This window comes from Hippocampus comes, unplaced genomic scaffold, assembly GCF_001891065.2.
Source record: "Hippocampus comes isolate QL1 unplaced genomic scaffold, H_comes_QL1_v1.1 scaffold177, whole genome shotgun sequence".
In the NCBI taxonomy this organism is placed as follows: Eukaryota; Metazoa; Chordata; class Actinopteri; order Syngnathiformes; family Syngnathidae; genus Hippocampus; species Hippocampus comes.
Genome location: NW_017806158.1, coordinates 1785086 through 1803996, shown reverse-complemented (window position 1 = coordinate 1803996; position 18911 = coordinate 1785086). Strand labels below are relative to the sequence as shown.

Here is an 18911-nt window from a genome sequence, read left to right as displayed (position 1 = left end):
CAGTTTTCATGCAGCTCATACCATATTATTTTGTTGTATTATTTCCGCCACACCTTAATTGCCGGTCCCTGAAAATATTGTCTGACATAAACCGGTCCGTGGGGCAAAAAAGGTTGGGGACCCCTGATTTAAAGTCTTCAAAGAACCCTAACAGGCATATTTTGTTAGAAACTGGAACGATTACCCGGGGAAAACCAATGCAAGCACGGCAAGTGTGCAAATTTCTCACAAAAGGAACCGAGCCAACTTTTCAGCCGTGCAGCTCTTGACAGCCGGGCAAACGGTGCTGCCTCCTCACTTTTCTGTCAATGCACTGTTGACACCAGCAAGAGATGCATCACGATTGCTATTGTTACAGTAGATTTTTTTTTTTAATCTCAGTAACAGGAGGGCACTTAAGCTGATTTGATGTGTCAAATGAACAGCAAGAGCCTCATTCAATCATTCGGTGATGCCGAGTAAAGAATGCAACTGTTTTGATCCATTCAGATAATTAACATTTTATCCAAGCAAGTGTCTCACACACACACACACCAGCAAGTCAAATTAAAAACACATTCCTTTATCCCCTTTAATAGTGAAAACTGTCGCGATAAACTGTCACACAAACACGCTCAACACGTACGCAGATGATGCCAGCTACTCTGATCTAGAACATAGTTCCGCAGAGAGAAGTCTGACAGATGGTTTCATCGCAAATAGGCCGGCTATTTGCAGTATAAAACCCATCCGCAGGATGTACCTCAAAGTCAATTCGCTATGTCAGCTTTCCCTGTATGCTGGTTTGAGTCAATAAATTGAGGCGGGCTGGTCCTTTGGGGTGCCGAGGACCGCAGCGCATTTGATTGCGGAGGCGGCGGCGGGCTGTAAATTGGCCGCGAAGGGTGAAAATAGGCAGTGTGAAAGCCCGAGTAAAAGGTCAGGTGAGCTGAGGGTACTGCGGCGGGCTCACGCTAGGCAGCTCAGAGGTCACACAAAGCCTTAGGCCAGACCAGGATGAAGAAGAAGACAGAAAATGTCACCGGGAGCAAATGAGCTGCAGAAAAAGTCGATATTGAGTGAGCAGCTCGAGTGTGCAAACGCTCGCGTCTTTCAGACAACAGCAAGTGGACAGTTGTCTCCTTGTATAGTACAATGCAACAGTTTTAAATTAGATTAGATTTGGTTTTTGAACACCCTATGTTGAATGTACCTAATTAACTTAATTCGCTCGATAGCAGACCTCCACCAAGTCTCAACTGTTTCTAAAAATTGTGCAGTGGTTTATGTGCATTGTTCATCTGTTTATTAGTTAGCAGGCTTTTTATTTTCTGGTTAGTGGAGGATGATAAGTCAACAGGTGGTTTTATGCCTTAGTGCAGTGGTGTCCAACCCGCGGCTCGCGAGCCGCATGCGGCTCTTTGGCTGGTTCAATGCGGCTCCCGGGCTTTCACACAACAAGCGTCGAAAAAACCTCGGCGATGGCGCTGCCATTCAAACAAAGGCGCTAAATACACAGAACGCACTACGTCAGCCTATCATCAATCCCGTTGATTGATATAGAGGGCAACCAATCAGATGACTGAATCACCGCTCATGCGCAAACAACGGCGCTAAGCGCTAAGCTAGTCAGCGAATTACCTCTGATTTTAAGGCAGGGGTGCACCCTAGAATGGTTGCCACCCATTTTGAAACCACAATCTCTCATCTTGTGTGGCAGGCGTGCTAATATCACTCGTCCACCATGCAGCTGTCACTTGAATCTTTTGTATAATTTAGGTCAAAATGGCTAGGATGTTAAAAAAAAAAAAAAAAAAAGAAAAAATATATCAAAAGCTCGTGCAGGTTTTTGACTCATAGTGGTATATTAGCAGTCAAATATTAAATGTGTCGACATGATAAATTGTTTCTTATTCTGTCTTAAGCATGCTCTATGAAGAAGAGTTGTGTTCTTTCTATTAAGGGATAAATTAACTGACTCGTCCTAAATAAATAAATAAAATCAAATTGACACATTCGAAGATGGAGGAAAAAACATGGATCACGGCTAACATAATATCCCACCCCGCAATCTGCCACTGCCACAGTCCTTCTTTGGCCTTCTCCAGCCAGTTTATTAAATCCTCTCACAAAGTGTGTCCATGCGGGCTTGCTGTAACATCCTCTGGCCAAGCAGCGCACCTAACGATGTACCGCCCGCCCCTCCTTTGCCCTTTCCCTCCCCCATTACCATCTGTTTCCTGCACAGCATTCTGGCATACATCTCTGAAGAGCCAGTAAAAAATAAAAAAAGAAAGAAAGAAAGAAGTTACACTTTTGCAATCATTGCATCTCATCACAGGTGACGGGAGTATAAAGATAATTCTTTAAAATGAGAACTATACTAAGCCAGTAAGTTAAAAAAAAAACAACTATATCTGCGTACGTGACTGCCTCTAGGTTTGGCCATCCACAGTTTTTATCTGTGCACCCTCAAAGACATAAATTCTTCCCCAATGAAAAAGGCACAGAGCATGGCTTTTCCCCTTGACAACACAGTCCTTTAAACCCACCCAGCACAGGACCTGTGGAGGCGAAATGATGATATTGGAAGATACGGAGCGGAATACAAATGCGAAAAACGGCAGAGGGGCTGAAGGGGAAAGCAACACTGTCAGTAAAAAAGCCGTGCCTTCTATACACCCGTTTGTGACATAGACCCGAGGAACATGAAAACCTCTGTGGAAATGTTTGAGCGACGGCTATAAACGGATATTTACATTGTATTCCTACTGCTGAGAGACACTCTTCACCATAACCATTAAAAAGTGTGAGTTGAGAAAAGCGATACAGAGTCTCTTTCATGAGATTGGCCAATATACTTAAACGAGTCCCAGCAGCAAATAGAAGTGTCATAGAGACAGCATCAAATATTCCTAAATCAATGTCTCAATTGAGCTTGCCCGCAATCACATTCCTCAAAATGTAACAAGGCTCAAGTGGTCATCTGACAGCAGCTCAGAGACTCAACTGTATCTCACCTCGACGTCGTGTCTAGGACAAATACACACACGGACAAAACTGAAAAGAACTTGAATCTGACAAAAGTATTCATGAATAAAAATGGAATGAAAATGATGGTAAGCCAATGAAAATCAAACATTGCTTTTGAATTGTGGTTCAACAGAATTATTTTTGACATCAATGGATACCACGTGAAAAATTCACCAGAAAACATTCTTACGTTTTCTCAATATAACAAACTGCAGACCAAGCGTAAACTTCAGCTCAACTGTTCTGCTGCTTATTCGAGCAGAGACACAGACTGCCATGAGGGATGCCAGCTCATGTCCTCACTTCCCTCCCCTCTCAGTCTAGCGTCAGGCTGCGTCTGCCTGCCACCCAAACGCCCGATCAAGCTTCTAAATAATTCACAAGCCACTATCCATGTCAATTACCTGCTAACGTTCTCCCTGAAGTGGAAGGTTACCATAGATACACACGGGGGGCTGCCCTGCAGTTTGAGTGGCGCGGCCATACTCCAGTGCTATCCCGCCGCTCCAATAATTTCCAAAAATATTTTGACTGCTGCAATTTCTTGTTTGTGAACCAGAGGCATGCCCGAGTGCAAGCTGGTTGGTCTGATTTAATAAAAGATAAAGCAATGGCAAACCTAAATGAACATGTTTGGTATACTGTATGTTTTACCATGATATGATCGCAAATACAATTTGCTAGACGACCACATTGGCAATATTCTCCAATAAAGGAGTAAAAACAAAAAAATATTACACACTACTCATGCGCGTCCAAAGATGGGAGTGTTTTTTTTTTTCCCTCTTTTTTAATAAAATGGACTTGCATTCAGTGTCCAGTGAGTGCATGGACGATCGACTTTCATATCCATCAGCCCACAAGCTCTGAGATGAGGGCAATGTTTACTTTGGATTCTGACTCCATATTTGAGGGCAGAAAAAAAGGTTGGGAGGATTTTTTTAAAAATCTGTTTTATTCTGCAAAGCAAAGTTCAAAGCTCCGCATCATTTTTTTATGCACACAGCATTACTTTTATTTCTGCCTGTGCTACTTTGTGTCCTATTTCCTGTCTTGTGGCCAAATAAATGAAATTGTATCCCGCGGCGCTGCTCATGCTCTGACGACATTTTGTCATTTGCTGCTGGTTTCACTCGATGAGAGACTGTCTCTCATTAAGCCCGGTCAGTATTGTTCCTCCGGCGCAATTACACTCTTGCTGGAATAACATGTTGTAGTCAAATGTAACTGCTCTTGAGCAAGGATCAATTAGCATGTTAATTAGGGATTTTGTCGCTTCATTGTTTTTTAAAAGACAAAAAAAAAAAAAAATGACAATCATTGACCAATATATTACTGAGGCTCTCATTTCCTCAAGTGAGGAGCTCTTCATTGTGTGTCGCTCTCTTCCGTCTCATCAGCCGTGCATGTAGCATTACAGTGGCATGTTCAAAATCCCTTTGCGAAAATAATTGAAACAATTTAACGCCCTCCACCCTCCAGAGATAAATTACTTTATTAAACCCTGGAGTGAAATCAGACGTACATGACACTGGATAGAAATAAACACATACTGTATTTATCAGACCATGAGGCGCACTTTAAATATATGATGTCACGGCGCCATGTTCGCTCAGTTCAGCAGGCTGGCGGTCATCTCAGCATGGTGTTTCGGGCCAAATTTGTGGCGCATTATCACTGATAATCAAAAAATGAGTCCCACCTACCAAATTGCCTCATAATTCCTTGTCATATTTTAGCTCCACCCTCATCCCGTCTCCACCCACCCCCGCGCTACCTCGACCGCTGCTCTGAGGACCTTCAAGGCAGATTTAAAGTTGGTGAGGTAGAGGAAAGGGATCCCTGGGGGAAAGCGTCACACATACGCGCCCACATGCATGCACATAGTCCCAGAGAGCGCTAACAAGCGGCCTAACGGTGCCCTTTGAACACTCGCCGAGTGGCGGCTTCAAAAGGGCAGAGCTCTAATAGAATACCTCAGTTTCTCAAGAGTGTATAGAATTCAGGAAACCAGTTCCATGTGGCATTTTTTTTGTAGAGCTCAAATTCAAACACAGATAGCGTATCAGATGGTAGATGTTGCACAGAAAGACAGGTTTAAAAAGGCACAAATAGATGACGGAATAATAGAGTTGAAGCACTTGTGAGTCCTAAATGAATAACTGGGAATAAATGTGGGACGGGCAAAATTCTTTATCAACACCTTCCTTCCAACCTCACAAGTTGAGTTAAATCATTCAGTTGTGATCTTTAATCTAAATTTTTAATCAATGTCTTTTTGCCCATCTTCATGAGAGGAAGGGGTGCAATGCGGGATTAAATTTCCCTTTGATCACAAGTTGAAGCAGACGTTCTTGTGATCTTCAAAGTTGCTTAAAAGCTTCCCGCAGAGGGATTTTGAACTCTGAAAATGAAGTTTAAACAGCAGATTGCCGGAAAACTCAACTTCGGATGCCACCAATCTGCATGAAAATTAACATTTGGGTCTATCACTGTGTTTGGCTTTGGCATAACATAAATGTCGCCCAGGTCAACTTACTACAGTAATACAGCAAGAATTCCCACTTACGGACAGCCGGCGTCTTAATATAAAACCGATCTTCTCCACCGAGCTCATCTCCCTCCGTGGAGGTATGAAAAATTCAGCGAAAATTATTATCGGTGCACCCCTACATAAGAGAGATCCATCCGCTCATCCATGAAAAGTCTGTTTGAATATCGAAAATAGTCCAGAAATAGAAATAGCAACATTTCTGAGAACCAATAGACTAGTAGAAGTTGTTTCGAATAAATATTTTATACACACAAACTTGTGAAATGACCCAGCAGTAAACCGCAAGAATTCCACAAATATAACTAAACGTTTGTGTGGGAATTCTTAAAATAATGCAAATAGAAACCTAAAACAGCTATCCAGTGAGCAAGACTTCAGAAGCTCCCCGTTGTGCTAGCTTCCACACAGACACACTGCGAAACAAAATGGTCTGAAACTGAAAGAAGACAAGACATCAAAAAACACACTGTGACAGCGGAGACGGTGTGTGTGTGTGTGTGTGTGTGTGTGTGTGTGTGTGTGTGTGACTTCTTGTGAAAATATGGGTACACAAGGGACGATTATAAATGGAAACGCTTGAACACGGAAGGATTGGCTCGCTATTTTGTCTGCCTGAGCACTACGAGACAAGCTTGCTATAAGGCCAGGGTGGGGATTTGCTTCGACTGATAAGCCTTTTCAGGTATAACCTCAAAGAAGGAGAAGACAGTGCAGTGTGCTTGCGAGAAGGTTGGCAAGAACAAAGAGAGCACGGGGCTTATAATTTTTCTTGTCTACGTGTGCTTTGAAAAGGCAACGAATCGAAATGAGCAAACGCTGTAAAAGCCACGCCAAGATTCCAAATCAAAGTCATAACCTCAGAAAGGTGAAGCAGACGTTGCCCTCCACTATTTCACTCCTCCAAGATGCTAAAGAGCATTTCAACCCAAGATTTTTATATCCAGTCAAGTCATCACAATGGAAGGAGACTGATGAAGGGTTTTATGCGCTTCCATGCTTCGTACTGTACTGCCATTTCTTTGAACAAAACCTTTAAGCTTTCTGAAAGTGACACTTCAGAAACCATGCAGCACTAAAAATATCGTCCTCTCTCCCACATGCCGACAAGCCTTTCGGACACGGCAAAGACATCGCCACCTGACGTGCAGGCATAAAGCCCGGTGGTGCCAAGTTGCAGTTTCAAGTAGAAACTGAGCTCAATTGCTCTGACTCATGTTCCCCGTGGATCTCCACCTATTAGGCTTAGAATTAGCAGAGGGAGCTCCCGCTGCTCTTCCAATGCCACTCGCTCAACTGTTCCCCGCGTCCTCCCGTTCACGCATGGAGGGAAGTAGGACAGGGGGAGGAGCAGTTTGAGACCGCCAGAAGGATGCTCGAATGCAGGAGAACAACTGGAAACACTGCAGAATGGATGTGGTAGGGGTAAGTTGGTCTTGCTGCAAATCTCAGGTTCATGACAGCACAGAGCTGAGTCCAAACAGATGTGCTGCCAAATAGATGTGCAGTCAGGGGTGCTTAAATGTAAAAAGCAGTCCTCCATGTACAAAGTAACTGGTGAGTAACTTCAGATCTATTCGTTTATTTATTTATTTATCCAATCAGGGCAGGAATGTCAAAAAGACTAAACTATAAAATAGGAATAAATGTGCTACTTCAGACATGTTGAAAACTTTTGTGGGGCCGCGTGCAGTCATGTGTCTGCCTGGCCTGGCTCTGTGTGATTGGTGAAACGAGGTCAAGCAGTGGAACCGATTACGTTGGATTGGTGAAAGAGTCACGTGACTGCACCCGAGGCACAAGTCTCTCTGTTTCTATTTAACAAAAAATATTGAGGTAAAAGTATGCTGCATTAAAACTACCCTGACTAATACACTTCATTCAAAAAGTGATTTTAGTAACTTAGCAACATCTTCCCGTACCTGAGGCGCTCTCGCCCACAACCACATTGTGACTAAAAGACTTCTTTCCAACACTGTCCCACTCATTGGCCATCTTCATACTCGAATTAAATTTTAATTCTACCAGACAAATCCATGACCAAAAAGTCTGGACCGAACGCAATCTGAATCTATACTGACATACCAACCAACATTTCCACCATTCAATAATAGCTCATCTGAATCAATTCTATTAATCTGATATCTCTATATGACTAAATCCGACCATCCATCTGCAGTTAGCATGTGCACATATCTTGTGACCATTCTCGTTAATTTTGCATGCCCGTGAGCTACAAAGATTTATATATATATATATATATATATATATTTTTTTTTTTTTATGAACTCACATTAGGTGTGGTTCAGCATTTAGCTTAAGTGGCCGACTTCTAATGTAAAAGTTGCTGGTTCATTGCTCAACCCTTGTGTGACTGTTTTTTAATAAACTAAATTCATGCAAGTAAAATCTCAAAAGCTTTTTTGTAAAAATGACTTTGCATTTCCGAGTAAAAAAAAAAACAAACAAACCGAATTTTAAAGCAACTGTTTTTTTTCTGTGTAAAATGTATTCTCAAATTCTACTCTGTTTAAATCGGGACCAACTATAGTCATTTCAGAGTAAAATATACGCAAGTAAATAAGTAATTTTCTGTGTATTTATCTGACGGCGTTGAGGTCAGTGTGTGAGTACAGTAGAGATTTACAACGCGGTGGCTGGTTTCATTTAACTCCAACAAAAAGAGAGATGTGACACGTTGTCCCGTGGCTGCATGCGGAGGAGGAGGAGGAGACAGACGGGGGGGAAGGAATGGGAGGGGGCGGGCGGGTTGACAATGAAGCGGCAGCTGGCCGAGGGTAGGCTGCGAAACATGGACGAGGGATAGAACGGCACCATCTGCACCGCGACGGGAGGCTGTGGCAACAACACAACACGTCCGTGTTGCCTTTGTCAGCCAAAACTAACTACGAAACAGTCTTTTCAGACGCAGACACGCCGCGTTCGCCAATACTGACACTATATTTACAACACTAGGTCGTTATCCTTCCTTCGGTGATGCCACACTATTACCGACTTAATCCTACGTAAGCTTCTTCGAAAACTCTTACCTTTCCTTTCCCGCAGTCTTCGGACAGGTAATCGGAGGCGTCCCCAGCCGCTATCGGCGTGCGTTCCTCGCTCTTGTGCGCTGGGTAGCTGGTGCTGTTGTTGTGGAGCCGTGGCTTGGTCCTCTTCGTTCTTCCTTTGCGGCATTAGCAAAGTCCCCGCAGCCTGTGCTCGGCTTGTGGTGCTGAAGTGGACAGCTCACCGAGCAGCTGTGGGGAAGAGAGAAGAAGGGGAAATGAACGTTTTATCCAGGTAGTCTGTAGACAGCGTCCCCTATCGAAGGGGAGGTTCAGAGTGCAACGTGAAGCCCTTCATGATAGCGACATCTACTGGAGGAGTAAAGAGGTGCAAGGTGATGGCTTGACTTATTACGGTGGCGCCGAAACGCAAAGCATAAGCACAAAAAATAAAACAAACAAAAAGAAAAACAACTTTAGGAGGACAAAAAAAAAGAAGCACAACGACATGACATTATAGGTAGGTACTGGTAGGGAGATATGTTGAGGTTTTTGTTTAGTTTGTGTTTTTGATGTGCTGCTGTCGAGGTTGTTTTGTTTTTTCAATACGGTTGCGTTTTTCTCTTTTTTGCTTTATTTTGGGGCAGTTTTGTTCATGTCCTGTTTATTTTTTCTTGATCGGTGTAGTTATTTGTTTTTAGGTTTTCTGATGAGTTGCTGGGTTGTTATGTTGTTTTATTATTTGTTTTTGATGCTCCGTTTAATTATTTGGTTTTCGTATGCTGGTGTGTTCAGGTAGTTTTTTTTTTTTTTTAAATTTCTTGATGTTTTGCATTTAAGTTACCTCGTGTCTAGTGGTGAAAAGTAACGTTTCCAAGTGATGACTTTGGAGATAGAATGGTTCTACCCGATGCCATATTTTGCCTTATATTACAATGGTAATTTACACAACTGTAAATTGCATACAACGGTCATATAAGATGATTTTGCACATGGAAATTAAGTTGCATTATCTGTTTACTTCACAACGATGCAGCTTACACAAAGATAAACTGCTGGAATTTGCACTGGAGAAAAAAAAATAGAATGCCCTGCTTCAAAAGCCTTTTTGCGCAAGAACATTTTTGTCATGGGGAATGAGAACGTATTGTTTTACAAAGTCACAGCTTACCATGGAGTCCAAAAATGCAGCAAGAAACACATGATTTGTTGAGGGTGCTCCACTATCTATCCATCCATGCATCCAATTTCTGATCCGGGGGGAGGACCCCATTGCCAGCCAATCGCAGGGCACACAGAGACAACAATCATCAGCACTCACACTCACACCTTGGAACAATTCAATCAGCCTGCCATGCATGGATTTGGAATGTGGGAGGAAACCGGAGTGGTGCTTCACGAAAAACTAAATTAATGAACCTTGTGGTTCATAATGTTAGGGTGGGCTCCGTAAAAAATGACTGCAGTACACTTTCAACTTTTACTACTTAATTGGAGTAACACTCAAAAGTACACTGTGTGTGTGTCTCTCTCTCAAACACAAACACACACACACACACACACAACAATGAACACTGTTTTCTACATACTGCTTTCTGAGAAATAACATCAAAACACTGGAATTTTCACCTGGCTGAGGAACAAGTATAGAATGCAAGTGACATTTTTTAGGCATATGTTCTATTAACAGCCAGTGAATTTTAGAGGAAATAATGCAGAATTAGAAGTCTAACAATGAACTATTATACTTTTTTTTTTCAGTCACATGTTGCCGATATTGTCTTGAGAAGGGTAGTGTATGGAGTGGTCCAAGGTGGTAGAGGGCTCATCCTGAGTGACGGCAAGAGTGGCCTGCTCGGGCAGCAGGCTTGGGTCAGTTAGGATGGATGTATTTGTGCTCAGGAGACGGAGTGAACTCAGGACCACTGCGAATCAAACAACACACAATTTAAAGTGGAGACAGAAATAACAAGAATCCAATGATTTAGATGAGTTGTGTATGGCTGACTGGGTCTTAGAGATGGTAGAGAGCAGTGTTGGTCCAGCCAGGACAATGTGGACTGGCACAGCTGTTCCACACTGGCAGTGGACACCATGACATTATAGGACTCAAAAAGTGGCTCGATGATGATGCTGAACTGAGACCAAGTTGAGGAAATAAAGGCAGGTTAATGGAACACTCTAAATTGTCCTGCGATTGGCTGACGACCAGTTCAGGGTGTACCCCGCCTACTGCCCAAAGACTGCTGAGATAAGCTCCAGCATGTTCCGCGACCCTTGTGGGGATAAGCGGATCAGAAAATGGATGAATGACGTGTTCAGTTTGTCAATGAGTATTCTGTCAGACAAGCTCACTATTTGGTGGACAGGTTACAACAGATTGCTTGCTTCAGAGATTAGAACCTTAAACCTCTTGACTGTGACGATAACGTGCTAACCACTACTTCACCATACGCCGTTTGCCCCTGTGCAGCATTGAGTTAACTCATGAATGTTCAAACTTTATGACATCTGTTTTCTATTTCCACGTTTCATCCCTGCCTCTTGTGTTTGTTCACAGTTAAAGATACAATCCAGAACTTCCAGTTTTGCAGTGTCTGTGCTTGGACGTATTCCCGGAACTTTTGCCTCATGTGGTCAAATCGCTGCCGTGTGATGGGTACACCTGAGGCTGGTAGCTGCTGTTGGCATGCACTGCAAAAAAAACAAAAACAAATAAAACATAAATAAATGTGTGTGTGTGTGTGTGTGTGTGGGGGGGGTATACACAGTAGCCATTGTTCCTACACAACACACACAGTCCAACCAAACTAAATGTCTCACTTGATGGCAGAATTCAGGAGCTGGATCTCATCTCGGAGTCTCTGAGCTTCCTCGTGCAGCGGAGTTTTCTCCTGCTGCATGTTACTGATGTACTCGACGGTCTTCTGTAATATGGTGGCGTTGCTGATCTGAGCCAGCAGGCAGACAAGACGCATGCATGTCAGCCATTACACCGTGCTGATTTTTTTTTCTCACTATTTCATGATTCTGTGTCCTTTTACCCTACCTTCATGCCTGGCTGTGAGCTGAGTGTTGTCACAAGGTTTTTTAAAGTGTCAAATCCCAGTTTGATGTTGAAACGCCTCTTCTGCTCAGCAGAGATGTGGGTCATCCTCCTGCTCTCCGGGTGCTGCAGAATACATCACACAGTCTATATATCTTGCCACATTTCTTCCGAACAGATTCAGCACTGCCCTTTTCAATTGAAAAACAATAGATTTACCTTACTCATTTCTATCATCCCATATCCGAGGAAACCTGAATGTGAAGATTCTGGATTAGAAGATTTCTCAAGCAGGGTTGGGGGCGATGTTTGGCCTGGATAACCTGGAAAATCAATTCGAAAATCCAATAATAATGACTGAGAGTAGGGATGTTACAATCAATTTCTGTTCTTTGAAACATTTCATCTCATGCATCACAAAATCGTGGCATGTAGAAATGACTGTGTACTGCATGTTTTTAACATAAAACTGTCCATAAATTTTCTTTAGTGCTTGCACAACCTTGAGCTGGTTGCTAAGCTAATCGCATGGCACATACAAAGAAACAACTGTTCACACTCACATGCGTGGGCCAATTTTGAGGTTTCAATTAACCAAACATGCAAACATGCTTTTGGAATGAGGGAAGAATGTGGGAGGAAGCTGGAGTGCCTTGAGAAAACCCACACAAGCATCAGGAGAACAACACAGGAAGGCCACAGCTGCAACGTGAGAATTGGGAGGCAGATGTGACATCCACTACTTTACAGTTATCATTCATTCATTTTCCGATCCGCTTTATCCACACAAGGATCGCGGGGGGTGCTGGAGCCTATCCCAGCTGTCTTTGGGCAGTCGGCAGGGGACACCCTGAACCGGTTGCCAGACAATCGCAGGGCACACAGAGACAAACAACCATCCGCGCTCACACTCACACCTAGGGACAATTTTGAACAATTCAATCAGCCTGCCATGCATGTTTTTGGAATGTGGGAGGAAACGGGAGTAGCCGAAGAAAACCCACGCAGGCCCGGGGAGAACATGCAAACTCCACACAGGGAGGCCGGAGCTGGAATTGAACCCGGTACCTCTGCACTGTGAGGTCGACACGCTAATCACTGGACGACCGGGCCACTTACAGTTATCAGTCAGCCCAAAAAAAACAATGCAGTTCAAAAACACGCTTGTTATGATTTGAAAAGACTTTGAAAATATGAATGGCTGTTTGCTCAAAGTCGTGCCTGAAGTCAATAGGACAGATTTTGGTTACCCGTGACTATAACGAAGACAAGTGGTGTTGAAAACAGATGGATACAGGGGCAAAATATTAGAAAACCCTCTCAGTGTGAGAAAATATTCCATAGCAATTAAGTGTACCGTGTTACGCTGCATACCTGTTAAGATGCTCCTGTCTGTGCCATAAAGCTGGACAGGTGACAGATTCTCAGTCTTGGGGACGAGAAGGGTTGTGCTGGTGTGAGCAGTGTCATCAATGAGCAGGGCGGGCACTGTTGAGCCTCTGGAGGTTCGACTTTGATCTTGAGCTGAACTCTGGTTGTGCAACGCTGGGATCACTCCATGCCAAGCGGCTCCATGCAGCACTTGAGATGAAGCTCCTCCAACATGCCCACTGGAGGAAGCCTGTCGCAAAACACATTATTTGTTCGACAAAGTACGCATACTGGACGAGAGGTAAAGTAAGCGAGAGTAAATCGCCAAGAATAGAAGGACCAACACTCATTTAGGGTCAATTTGACACGATGGAATTCAAGTTAGAGTCTGAGAGTTTGGAGTTAAACATTCATTTGTGTTTTTTTCAATGTGGGATGAAGCCAGAGTTCCAGAAATAAACTCCCATACGCATGGGCAGAACAGCCTCTCAGTTCTCCCTTGTGCTTGCTTGTGCTTATTTGGGTTTTCTAAAGGGTAAAAATCACGGAGGAACAAAACTAGAAGTAAAACAGAACATTGTCATGGTGACTGTATCTTAATTTTGGTCATGTCTTTTTACCACAACTTTAGAAAATCGTTAGAGATAAGTGGCACCGAGCACATTGCTGCGAAAAGCGTACTCACCGAAGCACTCGAAGATGGTGACTTCTGACCTTCGACTGTCACATAAGCCGTTTCAAACCCAACCGATGGCTTCCCTGAAAGCACAAACAAGCACAAGTTGGTCATGCGTATGTTACTTTTCCAGATGAATAACAACAGCGACAACAAACTCCCACTCACGGACGGGTACCTGTGGAGAGCAACTTCGCCAGGCAGCTCGTGGGGGCGGTGGACGAAGTATAAGACAGACCCACAGGTGGACCGAATGGCCTTTCTCCTCCTTTCTTTTGCTTGTGTTTCCTTCGCACGTCGGTGGTCGACACTTGTTCAGGAACCGCAAAGCTGTGCAATGTGCCTCCGGGAGGCTGGGCTGCGTGAACCGGGTCAGACATGTAGCCGAGAGAGGGGCATGGAGCTTGGGGGTACGTATCCCCTGGGTGAGGGTATCTATGTCCCTGTTGCGTACTGTCCACTGTGGAGGCAGTGTGAGTGATGACGGTCGGCGTTGTGCTGGCCGTTGCGTGGTAGCTGAATTTGTGACATGGGAATGGGTAAAATAAAGGGACGGCAGCAGAGAACCCCTGCTCAACATTGGCGGGGAATGAAGCAGGGACAACGGGATCAGTGTATGATTGCAGTCCAAATGCCGCGGTGGTCGAGTGGTATCCACTACAATGCTGGTTTAGTCCGCTACCTTCTGTTTGAGATTTAGATGATGAGGCCTGAGGCAAATTATCAGATGACAAAGCAGCCTGCGGGAAAAAAAAACAGCTTATGATTTGATTTGCCAGACTGTAATGCGGTGAATATAACTACGTGTGCAAGTACCTGTGAGATGTGGGTGTCAATGAATAGATGAGGAGCTGCGTGCAAAGTTGCAACAGGGGCAAGTGCAATGTTGGATGAACTTTCATCATAGCCCGAGTCTGCAAAACTTGACTGGTCACATGGCTGGACCCCCGCGTTCATGAAGATATCTATGAAAAGGCCAAAGTAAAACTCACAAGGGCACGGTAAAGAGAGAAACATATTTTTTAAATTTCTTTTCCATGATGATGTGCGCAAAGCAGTCATTTTGGCCTCACTACTGTGGGTGACAGAAGAAAGTTGTTTTCACTCATCACCTTTTGTAATATTGTTGTTGCAAATTAACTTGTGTTCACTTTTTATTGGACCTGTCTGTACATTTGAGCGCCACAAGTCAATTAGCAGTCAATGAAAGGTCACATCAATAGGCTAACAGCACAAAGACAACGCGTACTGATGTGGAAATTTCAAATAATCAAGTTCAGAAATCATCAGTGCATCCACCGGGAAAATCTGATTTAGTTTAATTATTTGCGAAAAAAGAAAACAGACACAAGCGGTGAAAAAGAGTACCTGGTATATCCATGAAATCATCCAAATTGGGTTGCAGAGGAGTCAGGCCTGGCTGAATCATGTCAGCATTTGTCGTGTATGCTGAGGAGGGAAACGATATCACCATGAGTGAAATTGGATCAGACCTGACTTCATTCAAACTGCTCCTTTGGCCAAAGGAAAAAAATTAATACAAAAAGACATAAACCAGACAGATTACACTGTAAAATCGATGCCACAACTAAAGTTGAAAAAAAATCTCAATTGGTTTAAGGTCTGGAGACTGGTTTGGCTAATTACCGTAATGGCCCGAATATAAGACGGCCCTGATTATAAGACGACCCCCTCTTTTTCAAGACTCAAGGTTGAAAATAGACTTTTTGAACACCAAATTAATTTTTATACAGAAAATAATTACAGTACATGTGAAACAAATGATTCTAACAATATATTTGAGAGGAAAAGCATGTTACTTTGCCTCATTCAAATCTTAATATCTGAACATTTAAATATGTAAACTAAAGTGCAATCACATTACATTCGTAAATGAATGGCTTCTGGTTTTTGAAATGTAAATGCCATCATAACTTCTCCTCAGCTCCTGGTTAACCTGGCCGATCTTCCACCCACTTTTCTCCAGATTGTCGCTACGTTTCTCCATTTTCTGTTATCTCTTCTATTATTTTCTTCTCTTTTCTTTCTTGCCGCTATTTTTCTTCTTCTTCGTGCTACCACTATTTTTATTTTTTCTTCTTCGTGACAGGGGTTCACTTTAGCCTGGGAAGTCAAGTTCAGCATTCGCTTCAATGGTATCTGGCGCCATCTAGCGTCGTGAATGGGTATAATGTCTAGACACCGGATACAAGACGACCCCCACTTTTTCAGTCTTATTTCAATGCAAAAAACACCGTCTTATATTCGGGCCAATACGGTAGATCTAGTACCAAGTTGCTTCTGATACTTTGGGATCAGTATCTCATCAAAACTGAGATTTTAAGGACATTTCATCTTCGACATTTGTCAACATTACCTCCCGAAATATTCTCATGTATTCAAATTGATCCTAAAAAGGCCCATATGAGATACATTCCTACAAAATGAAGCTTGCTCTACCAAGCGTACTGTGGCTTGAATCCAGTGTGGGGGTCTGTATGATTCCTCCAATAAACTCTCTTTGGCCTCTAAAGCAAAGCAGAGCAACGCAGCTTTCATCAGTCCACAAAATGTTGTGCCATTTCTCCTAACGCCAGCCAATGTGTTCTTTGAGAAGAACAAAATAAAAGGCAAATGTCACGAAAGCACTTTTTTCACTTTCTGTAAAAGCACAAACACATTTAATAAGATCTTCGTTTTATTCTGAAGGGCACGGACGCAGCCAAAACCTATTGCTTACTTACTGTTGTGCCACTCGCTGCTGGCCCAGGGGCATTGCTTCTGTGTCATGGTGAAGAGAGTGTCAGAGATGTCAGACAGAAGGTAGTCCAGGTCAAACATGTGAGCCTCCTCTGGTGTCGCCTCAGGTTCAGGATACAGCTGACTGGACCATTTCTCCAACTTTGCCTGGCAGATTTGACCCTTGAGTACATCATATAAAAGATGAGAAAACCATCGTCAATCCCCAACCTAACCTATTTAAAGGCTCGGAGATAATGTGTTATTGTCGTGAAACTGCCCCGCAGCAGACCGAGAACTATTGTGGTGGATCGTATCAGACAACACACAAAACGAAATACAGTATCGATATAAAGTCCACAGTACCAACCTCTTGTCTGAATCCACACCTGAAAGCCACATAGAAGGTCCCTACACAGCCTTCCCTTCTGCCCAAGATCTGTCGCTTTATTCTGATCATCCACATTCGAGATCACATTTATAGGGAAGCCCGGAGGACGACGTCCTGTTTGGATTACGTCTAAGCACACGACTTGTTCCTCCTGTAATTTCTTTTTGCCAATTGATTGGCCGTCATTGAAGAATAGTATGCATGTGCAAGTAGAAAAGAGTAAAGATTGACTGTGTGTGTGTGTGTGTGTGTGTGTGTGTGTGTGTGTGTGTGGTGGATGACGAAAAATACATAGAGGGCATACTGTTCAAAAGCACAAGCCCCCTTCCAGGTAATCATTACGCTGCGTTTGTTCATTTATTTTGACGTCTCACCATTTCAATAAGAAGGACGGTCTTTTGTCCGTGACCTACATGTAATTCTACGACAGTAGTCATCCTCACGTGCGGATGAAAAGGAGGACTTAAACTCCCCATCAACTGAAGCGGTAAGCACAGACGCAAATGCACGGCTTGCAATTTCCTAGTTCCGGTGAATTGCCTTTTTTTTTGGAGGGATTTCCTGTCGTTACATTTCATTCGTATTTTTATGATTGAGTTGGGGAAACGGGTAAGGAGATAAAATAAAGGAAAGTTATGAACCAATAGTTTTTATGGTCACTAAATACAGTTGAACCTCGTTTCAACGTACCCCGTTTAAGTTTTCACCCCTATAACGTGTACATTTCAAAGTCCCGATTTCATGTAATTCATTTTCCATTTGACGATTTTGCTTACAACGAACACCTTATAAGGTAAACTTCATTATAATGTCCAGATTTTCCCCACAAAATGGTGAGAAGGCCTTCGTTTCAATGAACCGTGCGACACTAATTGCTGCCCCGACCTTGCTTCTGAACAAAACGTACAGTGCAGGACTCCCCTCCGTTGCTTAGCAATGCGACTGATCGCCTCGTGTGTCGTCGTACTTCCGGAGGCGCGGCGCACATGGTCTGAAAACATGCCTGGTAAACGGAAGTGAATCTCGCTGTCTGTGAAGACTGAAATTGTCTCTCACTTTCGAAACGGAGTCTTCCAGACGAAGCTCAGCCAAGACTACGAATTGGCAGTCAATCATCTGCAATGGCAACAAAATCATGGCAGAGTTCGAGGCCAACAGATTGAAAGATGATCGTAAACGGCTTCGGGGTGCGGCACATCCTGAATTGATGACAGGTGGCTTTGTCGACGGCGCTACAGAGGGTAACGCATCATTGACATGTTTGTACTGTATTACATGTTCATGTTTTTACATTTATAAATGCTCATAGTGTATAATTCGTCGTAGTCGGCGGCCATTTTATTGGAAATGGTGACAATGAACTACTGTTCAAGCGTACAGATTCGTTATGTCCCTTGAGGTTCGACTGTATTTTGGTTAAATAGGCAACAAATCACTGCTGCCACCTTCTCCATGTCACTGGATGCAAAGATCAAGATCATGTCAAATGAAATCAAAGTATAGATTCCGCTTGATAGGTCAAGGTGCACGAAAGAAGACTGGTGTAAAATTCCTCTGGGGATAAAGCAACACATTAAAATCTGTTGTATTTTAAGAATTTATTGTAAAAAATTTGTCATGAGTCATTTTAAAGGCCTCTTTGAAATAAGGCACATTTTTAATCAAAGTACATGAATTATTGTTCTTTGCTTTTGAATCTTCAAGAGAGCAGATCTAGCTTTCAAAATGCTTTTATATTTTTCCCTAAAAAATGTTTTTACATACAATATAGATCCATATATAGTCCCTAGACAAGCCAGGTGTATTTCAGGTCGCAGAGTGGTTAACACATCTGTTTCACAGTTCTGAAGTAAGGTTTCAAATCTCAGCATCAGTCTTCCTGTTTGGAATCGGCATGTTCTCCCTGTGATTCTGCTTTCTGAATGAGTTTGCAAAAGAATCCAAATGCGATTCAAAACAGTATGGAATTTGCCATTCAAAGATTATAATTCATAGGGCGACATACAGCGGGACAGCAGACACCAGTCTTCTTTAGTGCACCTTGACCTATCAAGCGGAATCTATACTTTGATTTCATTTGCAGAGATGAAAGTGGACTTTTCTGAAAATTCCGGGGGGGG

The 18911-nt window shown here is 43.1% G+C and overlaps 2 protein-coding genes across 8 annotated transcripts in view; both read right to left on the bottom strand.

The window, feature by feature from the left end:
• srrm3 (serine/arginine repetitive matrix 3) overlaps positions 1 to 9826 on the bottom strand; it is a 54990-nt gene extending 45164 nt beyond the window's left edge. For 3 of the 6 annotated variants that reach the window (XR_002171114.1, XM_019895187.1, XM_019895188.1), the window contains exons 1-2: positions 9740 to 9823; positions 8614 to 8820 (exon numbers count right to left, since the gene is read on the bottom strand). The gene's annotated coding sequence lies outside the window, so the exon portion shown is untranslated. Of the gene's footprint in view, positions 1 to 8613; positions 8821 to 9739 lie in introns of all 6 variants that reach the window. The other 3 variants (XM_019895184.1, XM_019895185.1, XM_019895186.1) reach the window with 2 other exon arrangements.
• Positions 9827 to 10034: 208 nt separating this feature from the next.
• Positions 10035 to 18911, bottom strand: part of mlxipl (MLX interacting protein like) — a 15132-nt gene continuing 6255 nt past the window's right edge. For both annotated transcript variants that reach the window (XM_019895165.1, XM_019895166.1), the window contains exons 6-17: positions 16406 to 16583; positions 15030 to 15110; positions 14478 to 14626; positions 13840 to 14401; positions 13671 to 13744; positions 12989 to 13235; positions 11834 to 11937; positions 11618 to 11740; positions 11392 to 11519; positions 11139 to 11262; positions 10577 to 10706; positions 10035 to 10493 (exon numbers count right to left, since the gene is read on the bottom strand). In XM_019895165.1, coding sequence (XP_019750724.1) covers positions 10330 to 10493; positions 10577 to 10706; positions 11139 to 11262; positions 11392 to 11519; positions 11618 to 11740; positions 11834 to 11937; positions 12989 to 13235; positions 13671 to 13744; positions 13840 to 14401; positions 14478 to 14626; positions 15030 to 15110; positions 16406 to 16583 — 2064 coding nt within the window. In that variant the 3' untranslated portion in view covers positions 10035 to 10329. The remainder of the gene's footprint in view (positions 10494 to 10576; positions 10707 to 11138; positions 11263 to 11391; positions 11520 to 11617; positions 11741 to 11833; positions 11938 to 12988; positions 13236 to 13670; positions 13745 to 13839; positions 14402 to 14477; positions 14627 to 15029; positions 15111 to 16405; positions 16584 to 18911) is intronic.